The 27712-nt window shown below is 40.6% G+C and overlaps 1 protein-coding gene across 1 annotated transcript; it reads right to left on the bottom strand.

The window, feature by feature from the left end:
* Positions 1-1329: 1329 nt before the first annotated feature.
* ptpn9a (protein tyrosine phosphatase non-receptor type 9a) lies at positions 1330-25730 on the bottom strand. The gene is made up of 13 exons (XM_056387412.1): positions 24980-25730; positions 16469-16612; positions 12146-12235; positions 10423-10547; positions 9944-10049; positions 9023-9133; positions 8216-8532; positions 7021-7108; positions 6567-6636; positions 5804-5882; positions 5533-5683; positions 4437-4644; positions 1330-3866 (listed from the first exon to the last, which is right to left on the bottom strand). The coding sequence occupies exons 1-13, from the start codon at positions 25010-25012 to the stop codon at positions 3676-3678; spliced, it is 1713 nt and encodes a 570-aa protein (XP_056243387.1). The 5' UTR covers positions 25013-25730; the 3' UTR covers positions 1330-3675.
* Positions 25731-27712: the final 1982 nt, after the last annotated feature.

A 27712-nucleotide genomic window follows, 5' to 3' on the forward strand; every position in this document is an offset into this window, starting at 1 on the left:
GGAGCAGCGAAAGACACTGGATTCTTGTTTCAAAGTTTGGTTCTTTGGTTTCAGCATCTTTGTTTAATGTGGTAAAGAGGATGATTAAAGGTCTTGGGTCTCAAGTGAATCATTCTTGTCATAGCTTCCTCTGTGACCACGTCATCAGGTGTAGGATTTAGAGCCTGAGATTTAGTGACACATGTCATACAGGCATATAAACAGAGTAATTCAATGAGAAATAAAAACACGTTTGAAATTGCCACAGTGACGGTTTAAGGCTGCTCCGCTGAGACCAATGGGACACTGTGTAATAAAGCTGACGATGAATGAAAGCATTTGGAGGAATAGGCATAAACTGAATCTTGCTCTCAGTGAGCTTTACTGCTGCTATATGCAGAGCGATAATGTGCCCTCAGGACATCATACCACACCCAAAAATAAGCATTGTTGAGAGAGAAATACCCACATGCTGCAGAATTCAGCTCCCGGCGTACCTCACGCTTGCAGTGTTATGGCACACTGGGAGTACACATCATTTTGTGGGTATTCCCTTTTCAGTGTTGTTGCTCACCCTGCTCACTTTGGTGTGGTGGTAAACCCCAGTGTCTCGCTAAATTCACTGTATTTGTGGAGTGAATGCAGCAGTGTAGGAGTGCTCCGTATTTAAAGAGAAACCAGTGATGCTTTGGACCCTCAGTTTTCAGCTGAAATGACTGGGAATCGTTACTTAGCTTTGTGATGAGAAGTTAGACACAGTGTAGAGTCGGTCAATATTTTGTTTGAACATCAGTGTTAATATGAATGAATGATACAGATGCGAGGCTCTACTGAACTTACTCATTCGGGTTAAGATTTGTTTGACTGCTAACTATGTAACAAACAGCAAACACCGACCAACATCAGTATTTGTACATGGAGTTTTGCTTCGAGACACTCGACAACTTTAAATCCAACATTCACACTACTCTTTGCTCTGTTTTCGTCTCCATTAACTCATTAAAGGCTCCGAAGAGCTGAGGGGAGCTGCAGAGGTCGGTCACACAGTGATGCTTTTCACATTACAGTCATTTGACCAAATTTTAATCTAAAAAGATCTATTAGCACAGCTTTAAAGTTACTTATTAAAATAAAATGAAACCCGATTCATGCATCGTTTATCTTGCCCACTTTTGTTTGCTTCACTGTGAGAAACTCTACTTTAAGCGAAGTCTTAATAAATGTATAACAGTATACCAAACTATGACACTGATTATTGAACTGAAAATACCATAAATAACAACCTCCCAATTATTGTAAATAATTATTGGAAAATAGTATGCCAAAAAAACCACAACCTTCACAAACGTACACGTTGACATGGTTTGTATTTAATACAGTATAGCTTGATTCAATAGTCATACGAATGATAAAGTAATAGGTTATAACAGAACAAATATAAAATTAATGTAGATAACTGTATAATCCTGGGTAATTGTATGAAAACAGTTGTTGAATACAATAGAAAAATAAAATACGGCACATTTTGCGTCCATCATTGAAAGGAAAAATAATTCTAAAATCAGAATGCATGAGGATGGCAGACTTAAAAAATGCTTCACTACAAGCAAATTCAATATGAATTCTGTAGTAAAGAACACATTTTTTTTTCACCCAGCAACAACATAATGCAACATATGACACAAAGACACTCAGTATTTGTACATGTACTCTATAATAATGGCAAGACATTGGGACCAGATGAAAGCACTGATTACAACCACAGTCTGTAGAACTTAAAGTAACACAATAATAATGAAAATATACTTCAGACACAATTTCTGACTCTCAAGTGCCCAAGAAGGACTTTATAGGGTGTAGGCACAGACCTGTGCACGCTTATTCAGCTATTCTATCATTAATATCTGGTTTCCCTGTAAAATCCTCCTGATTTGTCCCAATAAAGCTCTATGCAGACGTTTACAGTAATTCCAAAATGTCACTAAATGTTTTATATTTAAGCATTACTAAATTTAACAATAACAATCAAGTTATCCCAGCATCACGTGTAGACCTACAGAATTACTATTAAGTTTTATCTGTCATCCCATCCTCTCGCTGTAACGATTAATCTCAGAGCACAGTGGGAATAGTTATTTAAAAGTGCTAAGACATGATTTGTGTAAAAAAAAAAAAAAAAAAAAAGTATTGCACTACTCATGAGGTCTTAACTGATGACTTACACAGATGTATGCTTCAATGGCTTAGTCACCGCAGCATGGACTGCTCTAAACAAGTGTGTATGTGTGTATGCAAGTGTGGGCGAGGTTGAGCAATACATTCCCACAATCACTAAAGCATGATGGCACTGCTCGTGAGCAAAGGCGGTCATAGACACAGGTCACTGCACTGCAGGGCAGGAAATCTCAATGTTTAGGTGAGACGGAAGGCATCTGGGCTTCAGTGGATACATTGGAAAAAACAAAACAAAACAAAAAACTAAAGAGGAATTCACATGGACAGCAGTTTAATGAGTGATCACAGACGTGATGTAACAGCCATTTGGGAGATTAGAGCCTGATAATTTTGGATGTGCTCTTCCCCTCCTTAGCGCCATATTTACTGAGGCAGAGGAGAATGCATCATGCAAGAAATACAACAACTGAAGTTTCTTTTTGGGTAGTCTCACCTCCTTGTGTTCAGTGCGACACTCCTGAGACGATGCAGAGCTAGCTCGTACCATCTACGTAACCATGTGCTAAGAATCCACTGCGGTGAACGCAGCATTGACTGGACACAGGAGGTGAAAAAACTACGCTATTATTGTTGCTTGAGAGTGGTGATTAAACTCTCTGTTTGGAATAAAAAATGGTGTGCTTGGTTAAAGGATCATTTCACCCCAAAATTAAAATTGTGTCCATAACTTCTCATTCATCACTTGAAACTCCAATGAATAAAATTTGTTTTAAAAAAAAAACCCATAACGTTACCCACTGTACTCCCATCATCATCCCAGCTTAGTGCTTACACCGCATGCATCCGACCAAAGTACTGTTTGTGTACAAGAAGTACTTATGTCTAGTGGGAATTCATTTGGCCACAAAAACCTGGGACTTTTCTACAGCAGTTGTTAGGAGAAGAGTGACATGGGCATGTTGAGAATTTGACTGAAATTGCAATTAAAAGTCAAATTCATTGTTTTGTAGCCATAGAAAAAACTTCAGTGGAATTTTAACTGATACCTGATAAGGGGACAATGATTGACTTTTTATTTTGGGGTGAATTACTCCTTTAAAAAGGTCCCGAAACCATTTGTTTGAAGTGGCATATAAATTAACAAAAGGTCAATGAGCATTACCTCGATCATTTCACCCAATGTCCCTGACCACAGACCACGAAACTGCACAACACTAGAGCAGTGTGTTCACTCTGCCACGTATTTTCTGAGATATGTTCAGCAAAAAACAAAATGTCACATTGTTGGCAGCCAGACTGTTATCAGACTGAAACATCATAATGTCAACACTCAAGCCTTTCACTGTCGCTGTCTCGTCCTGGTCTGCCAATGAAGAATGGCCTAGTTTCAAATGACAGCATCTGTGAGGAAGTTACTCTCCTGAATTCACTAATTGGTCGCACAACACGGCTTGGGGTTAACAGATCGACTGCGGAAATCGCAGGGCTCACGGATTGGTTCGGGAAGTCGGGGGCTGAAGCTCACTGATTGGCTGGGAGCAGGCCCTGTCTTTGGGCGTGCTCCAAAATGGCATTGTAGCAGAAGTAGTACTGGTCCGGGGTTTGAATGCTGAAGGCTCTCTGTGTTCTCATGCGTCGCACCGTCTGGCACACATTTAGTGAGCCCACGTCCTGTAGCTGGGACAGACAGATGTCCAGGGCACAGAAGGTACCTGCCAACAACAGGTAGTTTTTTTTTTTCTTTTTTTTTTTTTTAAGTGACACATTTTAAAAAGAGATTACTGACAATGGAGCACATCTGTTCTTACCATCATGAAAAAAAAATGAGGCTTTGGTGAAACACTCTGTGTTATCCAGATTATATGACGCTTGAAGTTCATAGTATAATTTCATAACTGGGTGTCCAACATTTTTCAGTCCTTGAAATATACTTACTTACCACTGTATTAGGTACGCCGAGCTGGAGCTGATGCAGTTCAACACAAAAGTCCTAAAATAAATCCTTCCTTCGTGAAGGTTATAGTATTCAGTTTTCATTGTACCTGTTTTAGCGAGGTGTTTATTCAACTTTATGATTATTGCAGAAGACGTATCTAAACTGTGTTGCATTGCACTGAGGTGTTTCTGTAATTTAACCTACTCTCATTAACATGACAGGGCTGGACAAAATAATCAGTATAACGTGACCTTCATGAAGGAGTTATTGCAGGACTTAAGATATGATGGTAAATGCCAATAATCAGACATCAGGCTTTCAGAGAGATGCAATCTCAGGGTCTCACCTGTTCTCCCAATCCCTGCACTGCAATGGACAACCATCGGGGGTCCCAGCGGGTGGCCCGTCCACTTAAGTCCCAAAACCTTCACCATTTTCCTCTGTTGTCTCTTCACAGCTCCCAGGAAGTCAATGAGAGTCACAGCGGAGGTGGGAACGCCATAATCGGGCCAGCTGAGGTACTGGAAATGACTCACTTGTCTCTGTTCACATGTCTGAACGGATAAAAACATATTTTGACAGTCACATGCTTGATGTACATTCAAAAAAGCATTGTGCTCTTTAAATATGGCCCCACTGCAACATTGATAGGAATAAGTGAGATGAGAATTGAAACCACTCATGTCGGTAAATATGAATTTAGCTTAGCTGAGCATCAAAACTGGACGCAAGGGGAAACAGCCAGCCTGACTCAAAGCAAAGTTAAAAAAATCTGCCTACCAACAGCTCAAAATCTTTACTGCAGAACACAGCTTATCTCATTTGTCTTATCTGTACATAAACAGAAACGTGAAACTGACAATTTGTGGCTTTGATTACTTGGCCCGGAGCAGTGGCTTTACTTGGCCAAGAAGTGGTTCTAGCAGAGTTAGTGTGGGAGAAGGATGTCTGGGTTACACTGCTGCCCCTGCTTCCATCTGACCCAGATAAAGAGAGGGAAATGGATCTCACTATAGCAATTTATTGACCAGAATTTCCACTGCAAAAATATTTTTGACCCTGCTATCAGAGTGCGAATTATACTATGACAACTGGGAGGGTCAACTTTTTCACCGGGTGAAAGAAACCCAGTATAGTGCAGACGTCAAGGTTAAGAAATGGGGTGTCTGAAATTGTATTATAAGATTGTTCCAGGCATGAATGTCCAGGTAAGAAGGGTATATATATTTCAATCCCCGAACTGTTGTTTTTACCTATTGTGGTGGGATCCAAGTCTTAATCAGAGGGGTCAGACCCCCCCCCAACCCCACCTGTAATTTGAACCCTGTTATGCTGCGTCATGTGCCTTGTATGCAATTTATTTTCCCCAAAGTTGTTCGGTGACAAAGTGCGTATTGTTGCTAGAAGAAAAACATCATACAGTGGTTCATGGTTCTCTTTACCTCAGTGTTGTGCAGTTCGAGGGTTGTGTGGTTGTAGTGGGTGTGGTGGTCCACTCTTTGGTTCACCACTGCCATGTGGCCATAGACCTCTTGTCCCCCTTCCTCCAGTGGCCAGTACTGTCCGCATTTCCTCCGACTGCCCTCGTCTGTCCTGCAGCACAGAGACAGGACGTACTTGATGAAATAAATGTAAGTCATGGTTCTTACCCGACAAAGTGTTTATGACTCAACAATAAAGTATGAACTTTTATTGGTGTTTAACTCAAATTACCTGGTTGTCATGACGATAACAAGCACGTTTTGTTCCCAGACCATTCTCCAGAAATCCCCGTAGGTCCTTTCCAATGGTCCTACGCAGAGCAACAGGAGATTTAAATTAAATATGATGTAGCAGTTTTGAGTGCTAGGCCTAAATGGGCAGATACATTTGAGTACGCCAAGCATGTGGTGAAGTGGACCAGACCAAACAAGATTTACGTGACTAAATGCCACTGAATATTAATATCAGGAACTTTGTGATCAATAGCTAAACACAGTAAACTGGAAATTCGTTTGTTATAACTTTAGATTAAAATAGAATTAATCAAAAAATATGAGTCAGTTGTCTTTTTGCATTTGGACAAATTATGAGACAAAAAAAACATCTTTTCGTATATAATGCGGTCGAAGACAATATTACCAGTAAATGTAGCCTCAAAAATTACTACATAGTTGAATCAACACCAACAACATTGTGTCTATCAGAGAATAATATTTAATTATAACAAATTATATTGAACCTGCTTTGATTTTCAAAATTCAGATTTTCTGGACAAAGATAATTAAGTTGCCTTACATCTCTTTAGTGATGACACATTTAGTATATAAACATAAATTAGTATTCAAGTCTGCTGTAAAATTTAAACATTATCTAAGGGCAATGTAAGCATCATTTAAAACAATATTAAAATGAATGAGGAGCAAAGAGTATAATCTCTTAATATTTCAGAGTAATCCAGAGAACATTAACCAAGATTCTGTGATAGCCGTCATACCTTGAGTACCAATGTATGCATTCTTCTGTTTATACCCATCCATGAAGCTGGCATTGATGTAGTCTGATCTCTGTAAGAACAACAAAGATTTATCCCAAAGATGGAAGGAACCATTGCAACAACTGGAGTATATTATGTAATTTCACTAAAGAAGTGAACTGTGCTGTGATCTCAATGAGACTGTAGAGCTCAGTTGTCTACATGAGGCTGCAGGACTATTGGATCATTTTAGAGGATTAAAAGCAGCACAATCAAAGTACTTTGGTTATACTTTTTCTCAGACTGCCAAGTATTCTGCTTTACAAAGGAGCTGATATCAGTCCAGTGTGGCAGCCTGTCAAACGTTTGAAGCCTGACACATTTTCTTTTTGGCCGCTGAGTAACCATGAAAGCAACTGGTCTTTTTTTTGCTATGGCTGACACCTGTAACATGCAGATTCTGAAGAGCACCAACCTCGTTCCTTCTGGGTTTCAAACGAACTCTTGTTTGATCAAGGCACAGCACGTCTCCGTAGCGATTCCTCTCCTGATTATAGACTGCTCTGTAGACAACACAAAGAAACTATGAGTGGCACCTCTGACCTTTTTCAGCAAACAATGATGATCTACAGATTGTAAATCCGATTTCCCAAGTATGTGTTATTTCTGTTTAGATAGCTACATTAAAAACAAGTTACTTTGAAGACAGTAACCATCTCAACCTCCTGGGATAAATACATGTTAAAGTAATATAGCTTCTGACAGTGACATGTACAGTGTGTGAGATGAAGGAGCGCAGTGTACATTATCAGAAGCTTAGATTTATCATGTTTTTCTGATGGCATTTTTTGTATAGTCAGCTCAAGTCAACTTTATTAACACAGCTTGAGCTGACAAAAGGACAGTTAAAATAAATAAAAGCAAGAAAAACAAATAAGTAAACATACTAACAAAAACGAGAAAAAATGAATCATGAACATGACGGACTAAAAGGTTACAGAGCTAAGAAGGCCAGTGAATAAAAATTTGTCTTTAGCTTAGATTTAAAAATATTAGAACAGAATAATAATCGTGATGGTGGAACAGACAGGAGGGATGAGCTTTCAGATCTGAGATTGAGGAGCTGAGTGCCAATGGATAAGATCTGTGATGTACGGTGGGGCCTGACCATTAACAGCCTTAAAATTAATCAGGCAAGGTCTTAAGCTGAATTCTGAAGTGAGTACATAGACAGGGTATACGTGCTATGGGTTGCATCTTATTTATTTAAAATCTTCAACAAAACATTTGATAACTGTCATTTTGTCTGCTTCTGCTAGTAGTGTGGGTTTAGATCAACAATCTTAATCATTGTTACTGATTACTTGTAATAAAAGTAAAGCACTTTTACAATTTCATGCACCAGATAAACACAAGTAGCAAAAGCCAGGACAGTCCGATGGTGCACTGTGCAGTGGAGTCTGAGATTATTATCCATATATGAGAGGAGAAAAGTGTTTGTTTCATGGGAAATTAAATAAACTAATTGCTTTTCATTAAAGGTATGCATTGAGTATGCATTATGTGTAATTATTCATTTTTTGAGTAATAATCCCATCTCTGTGACAAAAATGCAGAGCACCAAATGTTAACCCTACGCCTTCAGCGTGTGTGCGCTGCTGTAAACTCACTGTGCACAGTGGAAGGTTCCAGGCGGAGGTTCTTTGCGGAGCTCCTCATACTCCTGATGGATGCCTGAGCGCTGAAGCCTGCCGAGGTGCGTCAGCAGCTCCTGCGGGCGCATGGCCTCGGGTCCGGGAGCGTGGATGGAAGTTTCTTCCAGTGGGATGCCCACCAGCTCGTCCACGGGGTCCACTCTGCCATTCTGGCCGGCCAGTAGCTGCTGGTTCCAGCTGTACGCGTCCAGAGGCAGCAGGCCACCGAGGTGCTGGGGGAGACAGTCTCGGGGGAGGTGTTGGCGCAGCTCGGCCATTTTTACCATCTGAACCTGGAGTTAGATGAGACAGAAACCCAGTGGAGACAGATTTGAGGCTTTAGCTTCATGTTTGAAATGAAACTGTTAAATTAGTCCCAGAATCCTTTGAAACGTTGAAGTTTTTTCTATTCTCATGTCAAAAAGTAATTATTAATTGTTCTTATTCATGATTTCATACATAATCCATAAACAATATTTACAGTCGACCACCGGGTTACACAGAAATCTATACCAATCACATTCTTCAGAAACAGTAGCGTGGCAAGGTGATTGATTCCAGTGATTCAGGCGTTGACATCACAGTGATGTCTGTGGGGCGGAGGGTGGTTAGAGAGAACCGATCACAACAATCACTGACACTGAACTACCTGCTCACTTATTGTTTGTCATTCCAGAAAAACTACAGTGAATCTTTTTAGTAAAGTTTTTAGTAAAGTATAAACATGCAGCTGAAGAGCTGTGTGAAACGTGTGAAATCCCAGCAAGGAGCTCCTCCACTTACTCTCTCCCGAAGTTTCTCCTTGAGAAGCAGGCTGAGCAGATTGTAGGGCACTCGGAACCAAACAGGGGCCCCGACAATCAACACCTTCTTCAGCCTGGCAGGGAACGCCCCCTGGTGGAGAGAGACATTAACAGCTTATAATCGAGATTCAACAGGGTTTATTTCATTCTTCCTTCCTATGCCAATTCTTTGTGTCGGAAATAAAGTAGAAAGAAAAGGTGCTCCACCAAGGGTAAAGAAGCTCACCCTTTCAGTTAATTACTTCTTGAGGGACAAGCATATATTGGAGAGGATCCAAACATAATTTCTTTATACTTTCTCTACTTTATATTGTGGTGCTCTATTCCTGCATATAAAATAAATTCTCCCGAGGACATATAAACTACTCCAGACAATTTTTCGATCAATATGTGGGCACAAAATAGAGGCCGCTGCTGCTGATGCGGCCACATAAGTGTCTGTGTTATTGACTTCAGATGACATACTACATGACCATTGAAGCATAAATCACTTAGATGCAGGGAGACGTGCAGGTAACTGCCAAAATAAGCACCACTCTGAGTATTACACATCCATGGCGTATGGATTAAATACTTCTTATGCTTGTCACCTCGTTCGGTGAGCAATTCATTCTGCCCTTTGGACGGGCATAAAACTCCTATAAAGACACCAGCCTGCTCCTTCCCAGGATGAAGGTTATAGCTCTACAGTTATGTATTTCCCTTGTCCTGGCAGGGAGTGAATCACTTTGAACAACACCAGAAAATTCAACCAACCTCCTTTCAATATATGTAGTTATGTTTATATCTAATCCTGTTAATATTATATTGTGTGTTTCCCAGGGTCATGCATCTCATTCTCTCAGATATTGGTCTTTGTTTGGTACATACATTTAGTCTTACGTGCATATGTGATTCTAACCTTCAGTAAATTGAGGATCTTCTTGCTCAGGTCCAGCTCAAAGTTTGTGTAGTTGGATCCTGCCATGTCGTAAATGAACACCAAGCCGTTCCTCTGGGTCTCAAAGCTGTGGAAAAACCAGAAAGGTGAGTGTTTATGTTTATGATATATATTACACAGGTAACCTTTAACTTATGCAGGCAAGTGCAACCCCCCCCCCCCCCCCTTCCTCCCCAACACAGCGGACAGACCAGTTCAGTGAATGAATATGCAATGAATAGTGTGTACAGATGAACAATACACAAAGTGAACAGTTCAACAGTGATTAATAGAGGGGACTTCCTGTGATCATTATAAATGAATAATAATTATAGTGTGGATAGACTAAACAGTAGAATGAGCCACATAAGCAGAAAGAAAAATATGTTCAGGTGAAAATATTCCATAAAGATTGAAGACGGACGATATTCAGGCTGTAAAACTCAGACCACAGCCCTCACCTCTCCACAGCTCGATCCAGGAGATAGAAGAGGGCCTGCAGCACCACGTGGTTGCCTGTCTTGTTGGGGTGGTGGAGTTTAGCCGTGTACAAGGCGATGGAGGCCCCTGAGGGGTCCCGTACACTCTGAAAGTACACAATACTAACAGGTTACATCAGCCGTCAGCCTCGTGGGACAAGTTATTCACCATTTCACTGCCAACTCTCAAATATCTTGTGCTGAACTGCGCAATGTATACGAACACTCGGTCACACATATGCAGATACAAACACTGAAATGTGTGTTGTCCCTTTTATTCCGAAAATGTTGGTTTCTGATCACTTTTTCATGTGGGTGTTATGTTTTTCAAGTGGATTGACTCAGATGTGTTTTTCATAGAAATCATGTGGCCACTGGAAGGAGATTGCTGGGGTTGGTTTGCAGTGTGACAACAAAGCAGCCAAATGGAAGCTATTCAGAAATGAAGGATGAACAATGACCACAGGGGGGCACTTAAGTTCATATGCTGGTTACTGGCACACTGCCAAAAGGGGCTGTCAACAATTCAGCAGGAGGAACAATTCTTGTCAGTAATGATGCTGCAGATCTCACAGCTCTGCCGTTCTTTCTGAGAAGGACACAGATCATATTTTCATGTCAGAGCTGATCAGATTGAAGGCTGCTGCCGGTGTCGTAAGAACCTGAGGGTCTTTATTTGAATGAAGCCGGCGATACTCCAGAACCGGCCTTTGTAAGCAAATAAGCTCATGCTCTCGGGCATGGGGGCTAAAAATACCTCAGACAGGATATGAAACCCGCTGCTGAGGCTGGAGAACTCAGACGTCAGACAAGAGGATGTACAGCATCAATGCCACTGTGGCACGTCAATGGGGAAGGAAGAGGGGAAATGCAGGGAGAGTGTGAGTGAGTGCGTGTGTGTGAGTGCATGTGTGCGTGTGTGTGTGTGTGTGTTTGTGCTGGGGGGGGGCATCTTTTATGGTTGTGATTTGGCTGACAAAAGGCTAAGTTTATCTGGCACAGGAACACCGGGTTGGACCCCTGAATTCCTGATTATGGGGGTTTGCACTCAGATTTATTCTGCAAACCTTCTTGTTAATGAAAAGTGAGTCCATTACAGTTGGAAGTTTAAGTTATTGATTGATTGATCCTCAAGCCAAGCCATTTCCTCTACAAGTCCAAAATAGCCTAAATTTCTGAAAGGGAACAACTTGTCTGTGGCACTCAGACCCGAGCTCACTGGTTCCTACTGAAAAAAAAACAGGTCACAAATAAATAATTTAATTTATAAAAAGGGGTCAGTAAATCCCAAAACATCAGAGCATTGTGTTTTTTTATTTACTCAAAGAAAAGCATTTATTGGGGACTATTTTCAGATGCGGATTAATACAGATTGAGTGTTTCTAAAAGGCATACATGACACCAACATGGTTAATGTGTGCTCTACTCAAAAAAAACTACAGTACACATGTTCATCATAATGAAGGGACATGTGTCTCCAGCGTGTCTCACTGATGTTTCTTACTCATTTTAGAACAACAATGAAGCTGCACGTCACAGAGGAACAAGATCATAAAAGCTTTGGATACACAGACTTGTTTAATTTGTCGTGTTTATAATAAGTATAGAACATCGCCTGTCTTACACTTGTTCTGTTACATGACAAAACACTGGAATATTCCATTTAAGGGATGCCAAATGGTCAAGATTTAGAGGGCCCACTTACCAACACAGTAAACTTTCCACTGAGCAGCTCCGAGCGCAGAGGCTCCTCCTGAGGCTGGAGTCTGACGATTCCTTCTTTAAGACGCGTTTCCTGAAGAAAACAGATCACAGCATGTGAAATGACGCTCTGCTGTTACTATAACAGGCCATCACTTTGAGTTGAATTCTTCCCCTGTGAACAATAGGGAATTGCATGCCTGACTTTCCTGCCAGGAGGATCCCTCTCTGCATGGTTTACACTCCCTTTTTTTTTTTCACCCTCCCCCACGGAGGTTGTGTGAGAGTTTCTTGAACTTACTCTGAGCCCCAGCTTGGAAGGTGTCATTTCCATTCACAGTTTTATCTCTCGATTTTCTTATTTTTAATGATACGCAATTACGAGGACTGATGAGGTAGGGATCAGCCTCACCTATTTAAGTTACACTGATTTTAATGCAGCATTTACTGAGGCTTCTACACTTGATATGTAGATGTAAACTGCCTTCATTTCAGTTACTGCAGCTCTTCTTTTTTACAAATCACATTATTATTGCTATTGAGAGAGAAATATATTATGTTGTAGGGCAGCCATATTCCAAGTCTTGTAATCAGTGATGCAAATAGACCTAATGCCTGACAGTAAGATATGTATATGACAACTGACACTGATCTGTCATATCTTGAGAATGATTGATGACACTGAACCAAAAGACAAGTCTTGACTGTACTGTGAAATGTCAAACTGTCAAATTGTTCTACCGTTTGGAGAACAAGCCCAATGAGAGATTACTGTGACACGTTTTCATGGAGATTGTGACAATGCATTTTGGTTTTACAAAACAATCTAGTGTGTACTGAACATGAGCAAGAATATACAACATAAATTAATAAGAACAACATAATACAATAGAACTAAAATGATATGATTAAATCTGCAACTTGGAGACCATAAAGTAACAGACATGTAGGATCTGAAAGACGCAAAGACTCTCTGTAGGGCTGAGGGGAACTGTTCAGGGTTGGGTGTTTCTCTGTGGGTTTGTCACAACGAGGAACTTCTGTCACATACAAGTATATATAGATTATAGTCGCTTTAAATAACGTCTGTGTATAGGCTCACAGAAAGGTGTGAATTATTAAGAAAATCAATCATAAAAAAACATCCATTCACTTATTCAACATCTACTTTTCCCCCCTCTTTACTTTTCTAGTTAATCTTGATACATTTTTCATGTTGTCTATATCTGAACTCAATATGCAATAAATTAAAGTTTTGCAAACTAGTACAAACCTCTGCATACTTAGAAAGAAAAAACTGCTGCACCAAGGAAAAGAAAAATTAGTAAAAGGGAAAGTCATTATATGTCCATGTTTTCCTCATGTTTGTTAATTCACCTGTTAAAATTTTTTTTTAAATTTGATTATATTGTTTTATTTTTGTTTTCATATTTTTTTTTATGTTTTCTTTGTGTCTGCAGCTGGAATACTTTTTCCTATTTTCAATTGTCTGTTCAATGTTGACAACCCCAGTAAAAATAGTTGCTAAAAAAAACCTGTGTGTGTGATAGTAAGTAGGACACGTGAAGCTCTTTTGTTCAGTGTTTACATGATCTTAGATTATGTTCTTGGCACTAAACATGGATTTCAGTTACTCGGTTACTAAGAAACAGCTTGTTGGCATTCAACCAGTCCCGCTCAGTTCTTAAAACTGTGCTGAAGTCGGGAGTGCTGAGTTTTAATAATATGTGATATTGTAGGAATTAGTATAAATAATTCATACAAATACATTTCAGAAACTTTGTTCGTGATGCTTAATTGTTTATCGAGGTGTGAAGATTAATAGATAAACAGCAAGTCACAAACCAAACAAGGATTGCACTGGAAACTTTCCCTCAAGTTTGTTCTAACAAATTACTTGTCCCCATCCTCTGTCCCGGTGCTGACACAGCATTAAACTGAGTTAAACGAACTGTGGTGTGGCAAGGGGGAGTCTAATCCTTCTCAAAGTCACACTCAAGGCTTTCAGAAATGAGTTGTGTTCATGCAGGCCAATCATTCATCGCGAATAATCAAATAAGAACCCACCTTGGTGACTGAAACGACTTCACTAAAAAAATAAATAAATAAAAAGGTAGGTGGTAAGATCCCGCCACGTCTTGAAGCTATTCAGGTCATTAGAGCCTGTGCGAGACGTCTGGGAACTTTCCGTTTGCTGCGGTGGATAAACCGGTGCAGATCTGAGCAGATAAATCCCATTTTCTATGTTCAAATGTGGCCAGAATGAAATCTACAGCAGTATAGACCATTCAGGGACAAATATGAGACTCCCTGGTAGTTACTACATGGCTCGGAGGAGAAGGTCTTGATTATATTATTATTATTATCTAGATGTTATTTTCAGATCATAAGGTAAATGAGACCTGCAGTCTGATCCACTGGCTCTGCCCTGAAGGTTTCATCTTGATCATCATTTTCCGGTTTGGTGGTAATAATATCACCAAGGTCACCAGCTGCTATTTCAGTGATATAAGTGAACAGACATCTTTTTCTCTAACACATTCAATTATGCTCTGCTCTCAGTGAGTCCTGACACTCCACTCGTCTTGTTCTCAGCTGTGGCACGCAGTCAGGTGGCCTCTCGACCTCTCTGTAGGTAAGACAGCTAGTTGCTATAGATATACTCCAATGAATGTTTTGAACTTGGGCCTGTTTCACTCTATGGTTCTCCCCAGGGAGGTGTTTAAAAGCACAGCAAACAAACAGGAAACGAAAAAGGTATTGTGCGCCTCGTATTTAAACTGTGTTATTCGACTTATCACGCATATGTTGAAAGCACCCTAATCTATCATTGTGTTTAATATTGTTCTACATGCAGACCCGTCGTGCCCTGTGAAACTTTATGATGTTCCTTATTTATGCTAACCTCATAACCTCAGCATTTACCAATGAATTTTACTGACGACAACACTTACTTCGTGATAAGCTTCAAGCTCTCTGGAAAGCCGAATAGGACTGCAGGCTGCTTCTTGAAATATCCTGCCAGTGTTTAATTCAGTGTGTTTGTGTGTGTGTGTGTGTGTGTGTGTGTGTGTGTGTGTGTGTCTGTGTTCTGATGCATCTGTTTAGACGATCTCTTGCTTGGCCGGGGCTTCTGAAGAAATTTGTTAAATAAAAAAGGGCCTTGTGTTGCTGTGGCTGTGGGTGTGGTGAAGACGCTCCACATTACCTCCTCCGTTCTACCCTGGGATCGACCTGCAGCTCAGTGCCGTTTCTCTGCGCTCTCTTTCAAATGCAGCAGTTTTAACGACGGCTACACTGAAATGTTCTGTTGCTTATTCTTTGTAATTTGTAACATGTCATCAGTTATTTCTGCCCATCTGAAATAACCACAAAGGTACCAAACTGCAGAGGCAATTAGTTACATTCTTGTGTCATAATTGTCCAAACAACAGGCTGAAATAATACAATTTCCTCTGTGAAAATAATGGCTGCTATACTGTATAATAAGCAAGAAAATGTTAGGTACACAAGAAAGATTGTTCCAATGTGGTTGTAGATTCTTGATAATGTTTGAAATAGAAAGTCTTTACACTGATGAGGTACTTACATTTCTAAATTTAGATTACTGAAAACTGGAAACTATGTTTTCACCAAAGCAACCGGGGTAATAGCTTGAGATGAGTCAGCTCATCTAAAACAATTTCTTCACCTAATGACATTTGCCTTTTCTGGCTCTGTGCTGTGCAACAAGCCGACAATGCTGAAGCCAGGAGCTTTGGGTTTTTGTTGGCTTTGCGAGAACCTGTTGACAGCGGATGCAGCGTATGTCCGCGAGGTTTCCCTTCACCCGCTCATGACCTTGAATCAAGCTAATGAAGAGAAAGAGGTGGCGGTCTTTCCGAAAGACACCTGTACCTGTTTGCACAGTGGAGAGTGATGAGACGAGCTAATGTCTCTCTGCTTGTGGCTGTGTAACATTCATTACTTTAGAGCGACAGGGTATCAAACCACAAAGCTAGAGAGTAAACAAAACTGTGTCGGTAGAGTCGAGTATTGAGAAGTGTTGAGTATTTAAAGTTAGCGTCAAATGCTTAGGCCTGTTTACAATACTATACTATAGTTTTGATATCGGTACCAAAATTCTGGTATTGTAAAACTTTGCTCATGCAGTTTGTATGTGTTCACAAACCCACAGACATATCTACAGACATTGTTTTCAAAAGGTGTGGACTTGCAATATGGGGACCAGAGGTTGCTACGTCGCCTAAATGTCCTCTAGTGCTGTGTGTACAAAGGCAGCTGCAAACGTGTTTAAATCTACACGATTCTGTCTGTCTGTCCTTACCCTGTAGCTGTGGAAGAGCTCGATGGCACGGAGGACGTCAAACTTGCGAGCCATGAGGAACTTGACGGCCAATTCCCTCGACAGCGGTGACACGCCATGCTGACTGGTCCACTTGTTGATTTCCTCCAGAAACTGCCTGGTAGCCTGAAACAGACACAGATGTGGTCACAAACTCCCATAATCGAAGGGTCGAACAGGAAGGAAGTGAAACCGGGCTTTAAACTTGATACATCCTCAGAGGAAGTGTCATATACCGCCTCACAGAATATCCAACACAATTTGATGGCCTGGTTAGACATCTACGCTCGTGTTTCATGTGCTGTTGTATAGTCTGGAGAACAGTGAGGAACCCTGTGAGCGTGTATGCAGGCTGCACATAGACAGGGACGTACAAAATAAAATGTGTGCAGCCAAGCACGGAAGTTATTCCTCAGTTTTGCTGGTTCATCTCGTGTGTTAACCACAGCTATCTTGGGGAGAGACCTGGCACTTTGTAGAAGTCATGAAGGGACAAAGAAAATTCCATTGCATGGTTGAGCTAAAAAAAACAAACAAACAAACCAACAAAAAAAGGAACATTAACATTAACATTAACATTAAAACTGAAGAGTGAGGAATGTAAACAGGAGCATGAATTCTGTTCAGTAAAATGTTGACATAGTTTTTATGAAGTGAGGGCAGGAGCATGAGAGGGGAGGAAGATGGAATCCTGCTGAACTGGTGTTTATGAGTTGAAGCTGCAATAATGACAGGGTAACACACTCCGAGTTTGCATAGCACTTGGTAATAAAGCCAGTCATGTGTGTATTTTTCCGACTGCTGAGATATCGGTTAATGAAGCAGTTCTACATGATGTTTGGTGAAAGGATGTCATTGATGCAATGACAATTAAAAAAAAAAGAGTTTTAGGTTTTATTTTTTTATTATTTTTTTTTTATGGTTTTCTGTTCCTCTTAGCATATGATGAACTGGCCATCAAACTCTTACACATGTGCATGTTTCGGGGTAAAGATGCCAATTAGTTTCCTGCAAAATCTGTCTACAACCACAGGAGACAAGAGCAAAGCAGAGAAGAAAAGAGCCAAAAACAAGGACTCATATTATGTTGGATTACTGGTGGTAACGTTTAACTCTCCATGGCATTAAGTGCCATTTAAAATTCAAAGACTGCTTCGATAGTTAAAAAAAAAAAATAAAAAAAAATAAAAAAACTTGCTACAGGTTTTCACAAAATCAAGTGCAACATATACTAACTCTGCAGTAACTGATTTTTTTTTTTGGCCAGCAGAAGAAAAAAAAAAAAAAAAGCTATGACCACAAAACTCATATTATCACCATGTGCATTGATAAAAAGGTCAGAGTTAGCAAACAGCTGCTTATTTACACAGTGATACACACTATCACTGTCGCGTACAGTGGGCTTTTAGAGCTTTTTGCTGAAAACAGCTGCTGAAAAAGGAACACAGAGCGGTTAGACTGAACCAAAACAGCAAATTTGTGGGACGGAAAACCAAAAACAACTAACTAAAAGGTGCTGAGTCCGGTGATAACATTTAACATAGCCACTTTAAACAAAGGAACTTAATTAGAGAAAGTTGGCTTGCTTCAGAATGTGTTTTTTGGGGTTTTCAGCAGACTGATTCAAATCTAAAAACATCCAGTTCAATTCATATCATACACTGCACTTGGAAAATGTTTTTACCATAAAAGACTCTCCAGCCATCTTGCGAATAACTTATGCATTTAGCCAGCAGTCTTTCAGGAGCTTCCTGTCCTCCCCTCTGGTCTTATTATACACTCCCTCAGGCCCAACCCCAACCCCCCCACCCACCCACCCCCCACCGCCCTCAGCACCCGCAGAGTTAGCGAGTCAGCACCCAGTGAATCGTCAAAAGGCGACAGAGGAGGCAATGAAAGCTTACACTTTAAACACAGGGTTCCGCTTCTCTGGTCAGGCACAGCAGCGGTGGGGCATGCATGGGAGACAGGAAGTCAAGTTCTGGGAGTCCGCGGCTCTTTAGGAATACAAAACGATCACTGACGAGCGCTGAGCCTCAAAGACAGGATGCCACTGTCTCTTCTCAGGAAAGCCAGTGCTTTCACAGACACGAGGGCCTGCAGCTTCTGCTCTGTTCAGATGCCTTAGCATGCAAGGGATGAGGGATGATTGCACCTGACAGGGCCGGGTTCATATCCGATTCTCATGGGGGGAAATGTGGAGGGCTGTTCCTCTGAATTCTTTTCAGCACATTAGAGACTAGAGCTCTAAGATTTTTAAACATGAATTGACAAGCAAATGTTTCAGACACGACAGTGAATTATGAACAACACATTACAATCTTACGATGACCTATTTTACTGTGAAAAATTGGGGCATTGCTATGACAGAATAGCTCCAACTAGAAACTTAACCAATACTTTATTGTGTCTGATAGTATTTCCTAACTTTCAGAAAGGAAGTTCACTTTTTACTTTTGGGAATAGTATGTGTAAAAAAACTCACTTAATAGCTTTTTTTTTTATAGCTTTCAATTACATCTCATGGCCTTCTTCAGCAAATGGAGCTGGCCCCTGTGTCACCACATGACCCAGTTGTGGAACTAATGTGGCACCAGTTGTCTGTGAGCACCAGACCAAAGCTGGTCATAGCATCAATTGAGAAAGGGCCAATGTTACTGACCAGGAGCCCATAGATGGCCAGAGACAGACAGAGTCTTTTAGAAAGTCTTCACATAGGTTAGCATCTCCCATTTACAACCACCTCCTGTCACATGACTGACGCTCAACACTTGGGTCACATGTTGACAGCTTAGCCAGCTTCGTCCACTGATGAAGACAAAACAGTCAAAGTAACTACCACCTAATCTACAGACTGAGGATTGTTTCCCCATATCTAGGGAGTATAATCAGTGCGTAAATAGCGAGTGCCATTTCTCTAGTGTAAATCACAAGGAAGATGATGACTCAAGGCCGCAGACAGTTGAGTGTTCAAATTCTCTCAACTTACTAAACAAGACAAATAGAAAAAGACAGAAGTGGGAATCTACTGCGTGACGTAGAGCTATGATTTGTCTCACTTGGAAAAATGAATTGCAGAGAAAACTGCAGTAAAACTAACAGGTGATATCAACAAGGTTTATAAAATCCGAAAGTAAAAGAAAAAGTTTGTGATGAAAGGAGGAAAACCGGTCTCTATGAGTAATTCTAGGTTGTTTATACTCATGAAATGTTTTAGAATTCACTTGGCTTCAAGAAAAACATATTTGACTTATATGGTGAGGTACTTTCTTGTAACAAAAACTCCACAAGTTCCATCTAATGAGGGAAGTCTACTCTTTGTTGTTGCACTGTGAAGTGTTAATCCTTCAGTGTTGGCCAAAGACAACTTCCTGTCAGATTGCTGTCAGGTACACTCGGGTTTCCAAGATTTCAATGGTCTGACAGCTGCTCTTTCTCTCTTGGCCTTTTAAGGGGAGCCTGCCAACTCCAGGCAGTGACCCTCTGTTCCTGGAGAAGCCAGTCTTGTTTGGTTTTTCTGCACTAGAGGCCATATCCGCCTGAGTGGAATTTGAGGATGAACCAGTTTGTTTTCATGAAAGCACACCGGACTAGAGTGGAAGACTCACTGTGGAGGAGTGACTTCAGTTCTGTCCAGTTCCTGGAGGATGAATAAATATTTGCTTGACTTGCTCCACTTCTGATACAGCAGGAGATGTTTTCCTCAAAGTTCTTGATTATTCATTTAAAAACACTTAAATCTGTCTTAAACCACCATGACATGAATCTAAATACACTGAGAGGTCCATGCACGTACAGAATTTGTCAGATCAAAAGTCTATTTTTTCCATCCTCACTGGTTCAGCTGTCTTCATTTCCTCCGTTTGTTGTTCTGAAATTCCGTGTGAGGCATTTTAAGCAAGTGGCTTCTGGCCTTCCAATACACAGCTGAGATTACATAATCCTGTCTGTTGTCAGGATGGCTCATTGATGGTTGGGGATGTTCATTGGCGGTGTTGACAATGACAGTCAATAACTAATTGATTAGGTTCACTGCGGTAGAAACCTGCTGTGCTTGGGAGCTAGTGGATGAATTTGGGGTCAGTTCTCAGCCAAACGGCCTTAAAACCAAGCCCACATGTCCACAAAGGTCGGAGACCCGGTCCCACACAACTCACTGCTGCAGCAAACAACTTTGACAAAACAGATAAGTGTTCCTGCGGGGAGATGAGGACTGTCTTCAAAAATCACTCCATTGTTCTCTCGTTTACTACTCCCTAAATAACAGACGCTCGGTACTTTACTCTGTAGTGAGTAGTGAATTGAGAATTCAAACACTCATTATTCACAATTATTTCATCACATCACTTTACACAACTGTAATTTTCTCACCAACACAACGTGATACATTGCACTGTGGAACTGTTAACTGACAGTCGTGATATACCAAATACCATGGGACGTGACATGAGCTGTAATGATTGTATTAAATATTGATTCATCCATCATGATTTTGTGCTGTCCGTCTCTCCTGTACTGAAAGTCTCTCTCTTGCATCTTGCTGCTCTCTGCCTGGACATGTTCACCTTCTGGCACTCCTTCCTGTCTGAGGAGGTATTAGGATTATTCCTTGGACACTAAACATATCAAACGTGCGGTACAGACGTATAATCTTATATTTACTATTAACTGACAATGACACACTCCAGTGACAATGCAGAAACCTGCATTTTCCTGCCTCAGTGTTGTTAACCTTTCCTGGCTCATCATTTAGACTGTAGCTGGGAAGCACATGGGAGACAATGGAACTTGGGTCTTAAGGAGTTGTAGCATTTATTTACTGACAAATATCCTTGAGTGCACATACGTTACACTGCTATTTTCTAACTCTCTGCACCGGTCGCCAGCCTCACTCTCTCTCTCTCTCACCTGCTGTGCTACTGCGACCTCTTAACGCTTAAGAAGAAAAGACTGTTCAAGTAATTTCCTAATGTACAAGTTTAGTTTTCACACACACTGCTATTGTCAACAGGTTAGACCCTCAGTCACACTCACAAAAATGACTATATATAAACTATAGATACAAGCGGCTGTTAGTCAAGCTAGCTTTCAGATACAAAAGCCTGCTGACCCCACAAGAGGGCATTAAATTACATGATGAATGTAAACAGGCCAGTCCTTTATGGGACCGAATGCTGTTCTGAGATCAGTTGTAAGCAGATATATCACTTCCATTTCAGTATCCTTCTAATTTATGTCTAGTTTTAGCTTAAACTGGGAAACACGGCTTGCCTTGCTTAAACAACATTAATGTTTATATTATCACAGACAATATCTTCAGGTTCAAGTGTGTTCATCTTCACCAATCTTAACCCTGTCTAATGAAAGGGTCCCCTGAACGTGTAATACTCTAAACTCCTATATTTCATGTTCTACAGTTATTATTCTGTACACCTCTATTTTCTGCGGCTCAATATGCATCATCCATGTACAGTTTATCAACTTTTGCCGCCTACAACCTTGACACTGTGCTTCATCCAACCATGTTCGATTTAGGCTTTTTCTGCCACAACTACCCACAGTATTGGTTCACTGGATCCTTGCAACAAACCAGATCTATTTATTGTTGCTCTGTGCTGCTAAATATGACTACACATGTTGACTACATTCTTTATTATGCTGTTCACCGTATTATGTTGTACAATGCATTATCCACCACTAATATAATTCTTCATCGTGGTATAAGATTTAACTTGTCAAACACAGATAATTTTGATTAGTGGCTGCATTTCATTTAGATGCGTCATTGCAAGGGTGAGGGTGTTGTGCATGCTGACTTACTGGGATACGTAAGGTGGATTTCCGTTTTGTTTTACTCACAATCATCATAGTCCTTAGTTACAGGAATTGGTCATTGATGTCTCAGTATTCACATGAAGCCTATTGAAATCACATTCCAGCCAGGAGGAGTCATGCTGTAGATGGTGGCTGTATTCATGTCTCAGCTAGGAGAAGGGTTATGGAAAGTATTGGAGGGTCACTGCAGCGTCATGATTACATCTTGTTCCTACAGACAGGGCTAATGCATTCCTTTAGTGTTATTATTATACTAACGAGGATTCGTGGCTGTCCTTGACATTGTCTTTCCAGAATCTATTTGATGATTACAGATGCCATGCTAATCTATTTACAAATGTAGGACTGCAGTTGCCAAGCGGCTTCTCCTCACTTCAGTGAGTCCCATTTGGCACGAGTCAATACCAAAACAGGAAGTCAATAACGTCACTCTCTCCCTATTCCCCACTTTCTCTCACTCCACTGCTTCCTGGGAGTAGACACCACACACACACACACACACACACACACACACACACACACACACACACTTTCTCTAGAGCACATGATAGACACACACAGGCACTCTGTAACTCATAAACTCCCCCTTCCCCCGAGTCTGGTGGAAATGCTTTTAACAGCTGCCTTTAGAGTGAAGTTCCACTACACCCGTGTACACTCCCGAGAGAGCCACCCTACCCCACACACACATGCACGCGCACACACACACGCACACACACGCACACACACACACACACACTATACCCAAACACCCCCCACAAGGCTGTGGATGTAATGAGGGCGTCCGGTACCCTAGCGGGGGCCCTGGCTCACACAGGAAATGGAGTTGCCAGATAAGGCTTTCTGCTGACCAGATCATGAGAGGAGTCAGTGGGGAGAGAAGACATGAGCATGACCAGCAGCAAATAAGAAGAAGACTTGAAAAATCAAACATAGATTGAAAATGTGTGCAAACTGATTATTATTCCAACACAGAAACTGAAATGAACAATGTTCAAAAAACTACCATCCACAGCACGTTCACTCTGCTCATGTTGAACTTCTGATAGGTTGAGTGCTGTTTATGCCACTGTTGGTTTGACTGATTATATTTGAACTACAAACTAAGATAAATGTTATAATTCACACTAAGATGCCAGTTTATAAGAAACTAAAAAGCGAATGTAGTCCAATACATCGGCCCTGCAATAAATCTCAACTCCCTAAAGGTTAATATTCAGTTTTTGTTGTTTTAGAGAGGTATTGATTCAACTTAATGACCTACACTCATTGATATAAATGTGGTGAACAAAATATTGGAAACACCTCTCAGTGCAACCCAACAGCACCACAAACTACAGCGAAAGTAGACAACAAGAGGTGAACATCATAACCTTCATAAAAGGTATGATTTATTGCAGATGGTGTCGTATTCGACTGCATTAGTTTTGTCAGGGTGTACAAAATAATTAGGGATGCAACAAACAGTTCTTTATCAATAATATTCTTGATTTATCCATTGATCATTTGCTCCTTAGAATTTCAGGAAACAGTGACAAAATGTCCAATGGCCGTTTCCTTTAGTTAGTTTAGTTGAGCTTAGATTAGTCTGACCAGCTCGGCAAAGCTTCAACATACTAAGTTTACGAAGACTCAGAAAACAGCAACAAAAACTAGGGAATGTGTCAAATTTGATTATCAAAAAGTTTCCAGTTACTATTTTGTTGATCAACTAATCGCTTTATCTTTCCAACTCTACTAATGATAAAGTGTCAACTGGTTTATTTAGAGTGAGCTCAGCAATTCAGATTTACCTTACTCAGATTTGTTTTTTCAGATCCAAAATTAAGTCTCATTCACTCCAAGGGCAAATAATATCTAAAACACACAGAGCTCAGTGCTGAGATGACTTGGCTATTTTTGAAACAATATGAAATCTCTAAAGAATGAGTTTCATTTTGGTGTCAATCAGTTTTTAAACCAAAATATTCATGTTAGTAAAAAAGAAAAGCGCATCAAAACTAAGTTTATAGCTCTTTGGGTTTACAGAAACTTATTTAGGCCTTGATAAAACAAACAAATGAAGGGAAAATTCCTCTCCGATTCTCCATATTGGTTTAAATTTGTGAATATGTCTACATTATAAGATGCTTAGATGTTACAGTTTAACCCAGTTTCACATTCCCACATTACTAACATGACACTATTAGCCAAGTTTCTCCTGTACACAATTTTTTTTTTTTTTTTTTTTGAATGAGCCAAATGTGGAACCAGGCAGCGTTTCCAGCTCTCCCCCAAAACCTTCCCCGGTGTAATATCACGGTCTGCACCCACGAATGAGCAACTCTGAGCCACGCATTGAATTATTTCACATCTGTGGAGGCTGGTGAAGGCGAGCTCGGCCTCTTTCGCAACAGTTCAGCTCGGCCGCTGGAGAGGAACTGACAGTGATGCAACGAGAGCAATAATGCGCCAGAAATCGATACAATATTTCCGCTCCGCACACAGGATCATTTCGCAACAAATCCACCATTGCGCACTGCCATCGCCACTCGCTGCGGTGCGCACACGCAATGCACAGGGCCAAAAATACCTCCAGGTAGGGCCGAGACTGGAACAATTCAGGGCGATTTAACACAGAAAGGAAGAAGTGAAAGCATAAAGACTGTTAAGGCCTACCTGTTCTTCATCCGCCGATAAAGTAGCTGCCATGGTTCCCGTCAGTTCTCCGATCACCTTTCACCGAGACGCGTCCTTTTTATAAAGGGGAAGATAACGGAGATGTCTGTGTGTCTTTCCCTCGTGTAAAAACGGGGTTTTAGGGGTTGTCCCTCTCGCTCAAAGTTGAAGGCATCTGAATCGCTGCAGTATGAGCTGAATGTTTCTTTTCTCTTGATACTGTTTGACTGCAAAACACGCAGGCCACTTAGCCTGAATCTGCCATCCAAACTAGAGCGAAAAGCCTCTGATGTTGTGTCAGATTTCACCGAGGAGAAGAGAAAGAAGACAGGGAAGAAAAAAAAAAAAAAAAAAAACAGAGGACTACACTCGAGCAGCTAGACGAGGCTTTGCTTCGGCTCGATGATCACTGGGTTCAGACCATGATCTGCTGCTCATCCACCTAACCTTATACAGATCAGAGGGCGGCAGCTGCCCGCTGACTCCTCCATGCCATGAATTGCAAGTTTTTAGCTCTGAACGTTGCCTTTATGTTGTGTGAGAGACAGCCCTGAACAGGGAGAGAGAGAGAGACTAGAGGCTATTCTTTCTGCATGCCGCTCCACCCCCTGGTGGTTAAGACCAGAAAATGACAAAAGCTCACTGACCTCCGCCTTCATTCATAAAAATAGGAAACCAAACAGGAAAATCACCATTTTGAGTGTCAGCTTGCTTCTTGCGGCACTAGGAAGACTCTGAAATACACGAGTGGTTTTGAAGGAAAGAAAATAACTTACACGTACTTTACTACATAAAGTCAGCCTCCACTCAAAATGCGTTTTGCTGACATTGTTAGTTAACAATAACTTGGATGTTTGACTCACTGTGAAGAATAATGCAGCTGTGTGCAGACTTGAACAGAAAAGAGCTAATTTCTAATTCATCTGCTGATGTTTCTTCACACTTGCCTTTAAGCAAAAGTTTGAAATGTTTGGGAAACATGCATATTTGTTTTCTTGCCAGGAGTTAAACAAAGTTAGCTTAATGCTAGTTTACTTTAGCATAAAGACGGGAAACAGCTAGCCTGATTCTTTCAATTGGTAAAAAAAAAAAGTCCGCATACAAGTATCTCTAAAGTGTACTAATTAACATGGTATGTCTTATTTGTTTAACCTGTACAAAAGCCTAAATCCAAAAACAACAATTTGCCGTTTAACAGGGGTTACATCTTGGACTACTTAGTTCAAGCAGTTTCCATGGCAACCAGCAGTGACAGTTACTGCTCCCAGCCAATAAATAGTCAAATTTGTCATTTAAATGAAAGGAAGAGTTTAGTTTGGGATATATAGCCTAATATTTTCCTGTCTTGCTGAGACTTAGACAAGAAGATTTTTTGTAAGGTTAAATATGAACATACAGCTAGCAAAGACTGACATATTACTTATCTGCCACTGTGGTGTATATTTAAAATATACAGTTTTTTGTGCATTAGTATTCGCTATAGGTCTACATCATAACAGCACTCTCCAAACGATTACTAACATTACTAATGCATGAAATAAAGTGAGAGGAAATTACTAATAATAGGAGCAGGCCCTTCCGTAATAGTTGGTTTCAAGAATAGCAATTTAATTAGTGAAACTCTCAACTCATGCATTCCCCAGGCTACATAATAACCCAGTACACTTTACAGGAATTGCATGACATCATAGGAAACAGAAAATACCCAACAGAATGATAAAGTTGCTGTAATATGACCCACAGACACACACGCAGGTCTCCCTAGGAATATTATCAGCTGCTGATATATATTCAGAGGGAAGGTTGGTTCGAGTGCAGTCGAGAGACTCCATTTCCTGCAAGATTATTGATGAGTTACCTTGATGTGTTCCAATAAGACTATAAAAGTAACGTGATGCAAAACAGGGCTAGAGAGTGGGAAAGAAAGGTTGGAAATATTTCTCAATGCTGTGTTAATGTCCTCATCATAGATATCTTGTTATACTTGTGAAGAAGTAAAAGCCATTTGAACAGGCCAGCCATTAGGAATTGTAGACAGGGGCACACTCAGTCCTGCACCACCACCATCACCCACCCTTAGCTCTAATACCAACACAGTCAATTTCAGTCAGCTCTCCGCCATAAGCCTTGCAGTGACACAGATGGAGTCTCTAACAACCATGCAAGAATTAGTAATACCAGCAGATTGCAATTTAAAGGCTTTATAAAGGCATTCAGCAGTGTTTTTTAATCTAGTTAAGTGAGCATGCTAACATTTGAGAATGATTAAGCTAGCTAAAGATTTATGTGCTAGTCTGCCTAGCTCCTTACATTTGCTACTTTGAGCTTCGCCTGTCATACCTGGTACATTTTTATAGCCAGAAATTTGGCCACCTTGTTCTCACTTTACTTGGCTTTTCTGTTTTTGAGGCCCTGATTGTTGGTTATTCAGCATTTTGACTTAGCTAGTCAGTTCACTGCCCATGTGTGCTCTGAACATCTGACTGGCCAGTGTTTCTACTGCAATATTTACACAATAACAATGAGGGATGGGGACAGGTTGAAATGTGTTTTCAACACATTATTGTCAGTGATATAGGTACATAAATTGTTGTACTTAATCTAATTCAAAGGTTAACCTTTGACCCTGTCTGATGGTGGGGCTGATTTTGAGACAGGTAGGCTATTTTTTAAGGGGGTGGCTTTTAAGGAAAGGTTGGAAATTATACACAACACTAAATTTTAGAACAATTC

The sequence above is a fragment of the Seriola aureovittata genome, chromosome 10 (assembly GCF_021018895.1).
Source record: "Seriola aureovittata isolate HTS-2021-v1 ecotype China chromosome 10, ASM2101889v1, whole genome shotgun sequence".
NCBI classification, from domain to species: domain Eukaryota; kingdom Metazoa; phylum Chordata; class Actinopteri; order Carangiformes; family Carangidae; genus Seriola; species Seriola aureovittata.

Excerpts from the sequence above, each read along its gene's own strand:
- ptpn9a (XM_056387412.1), bottom strand. The coding sequence starts at position 25,012 with ATGGCAGCTACTTTATCGGCGGATGAAGAACAG. Across the intron at positions 10,548-12,145 it reads GTGGAAAGTTTACTGTGTTG|AGTGTACGGGACCCCTCAGG; the intron begins GTAAGTGGGCCC and ends GTGTACTTTCAG. Across the intron at positions 3,867-4,436 it reads TGCAGGGATTGGGAGAACAG|GTACCTTCTGTGCCCTGGAC; the intron begins GTGAGACCCTGA and ends TGTTGTTGGCAG.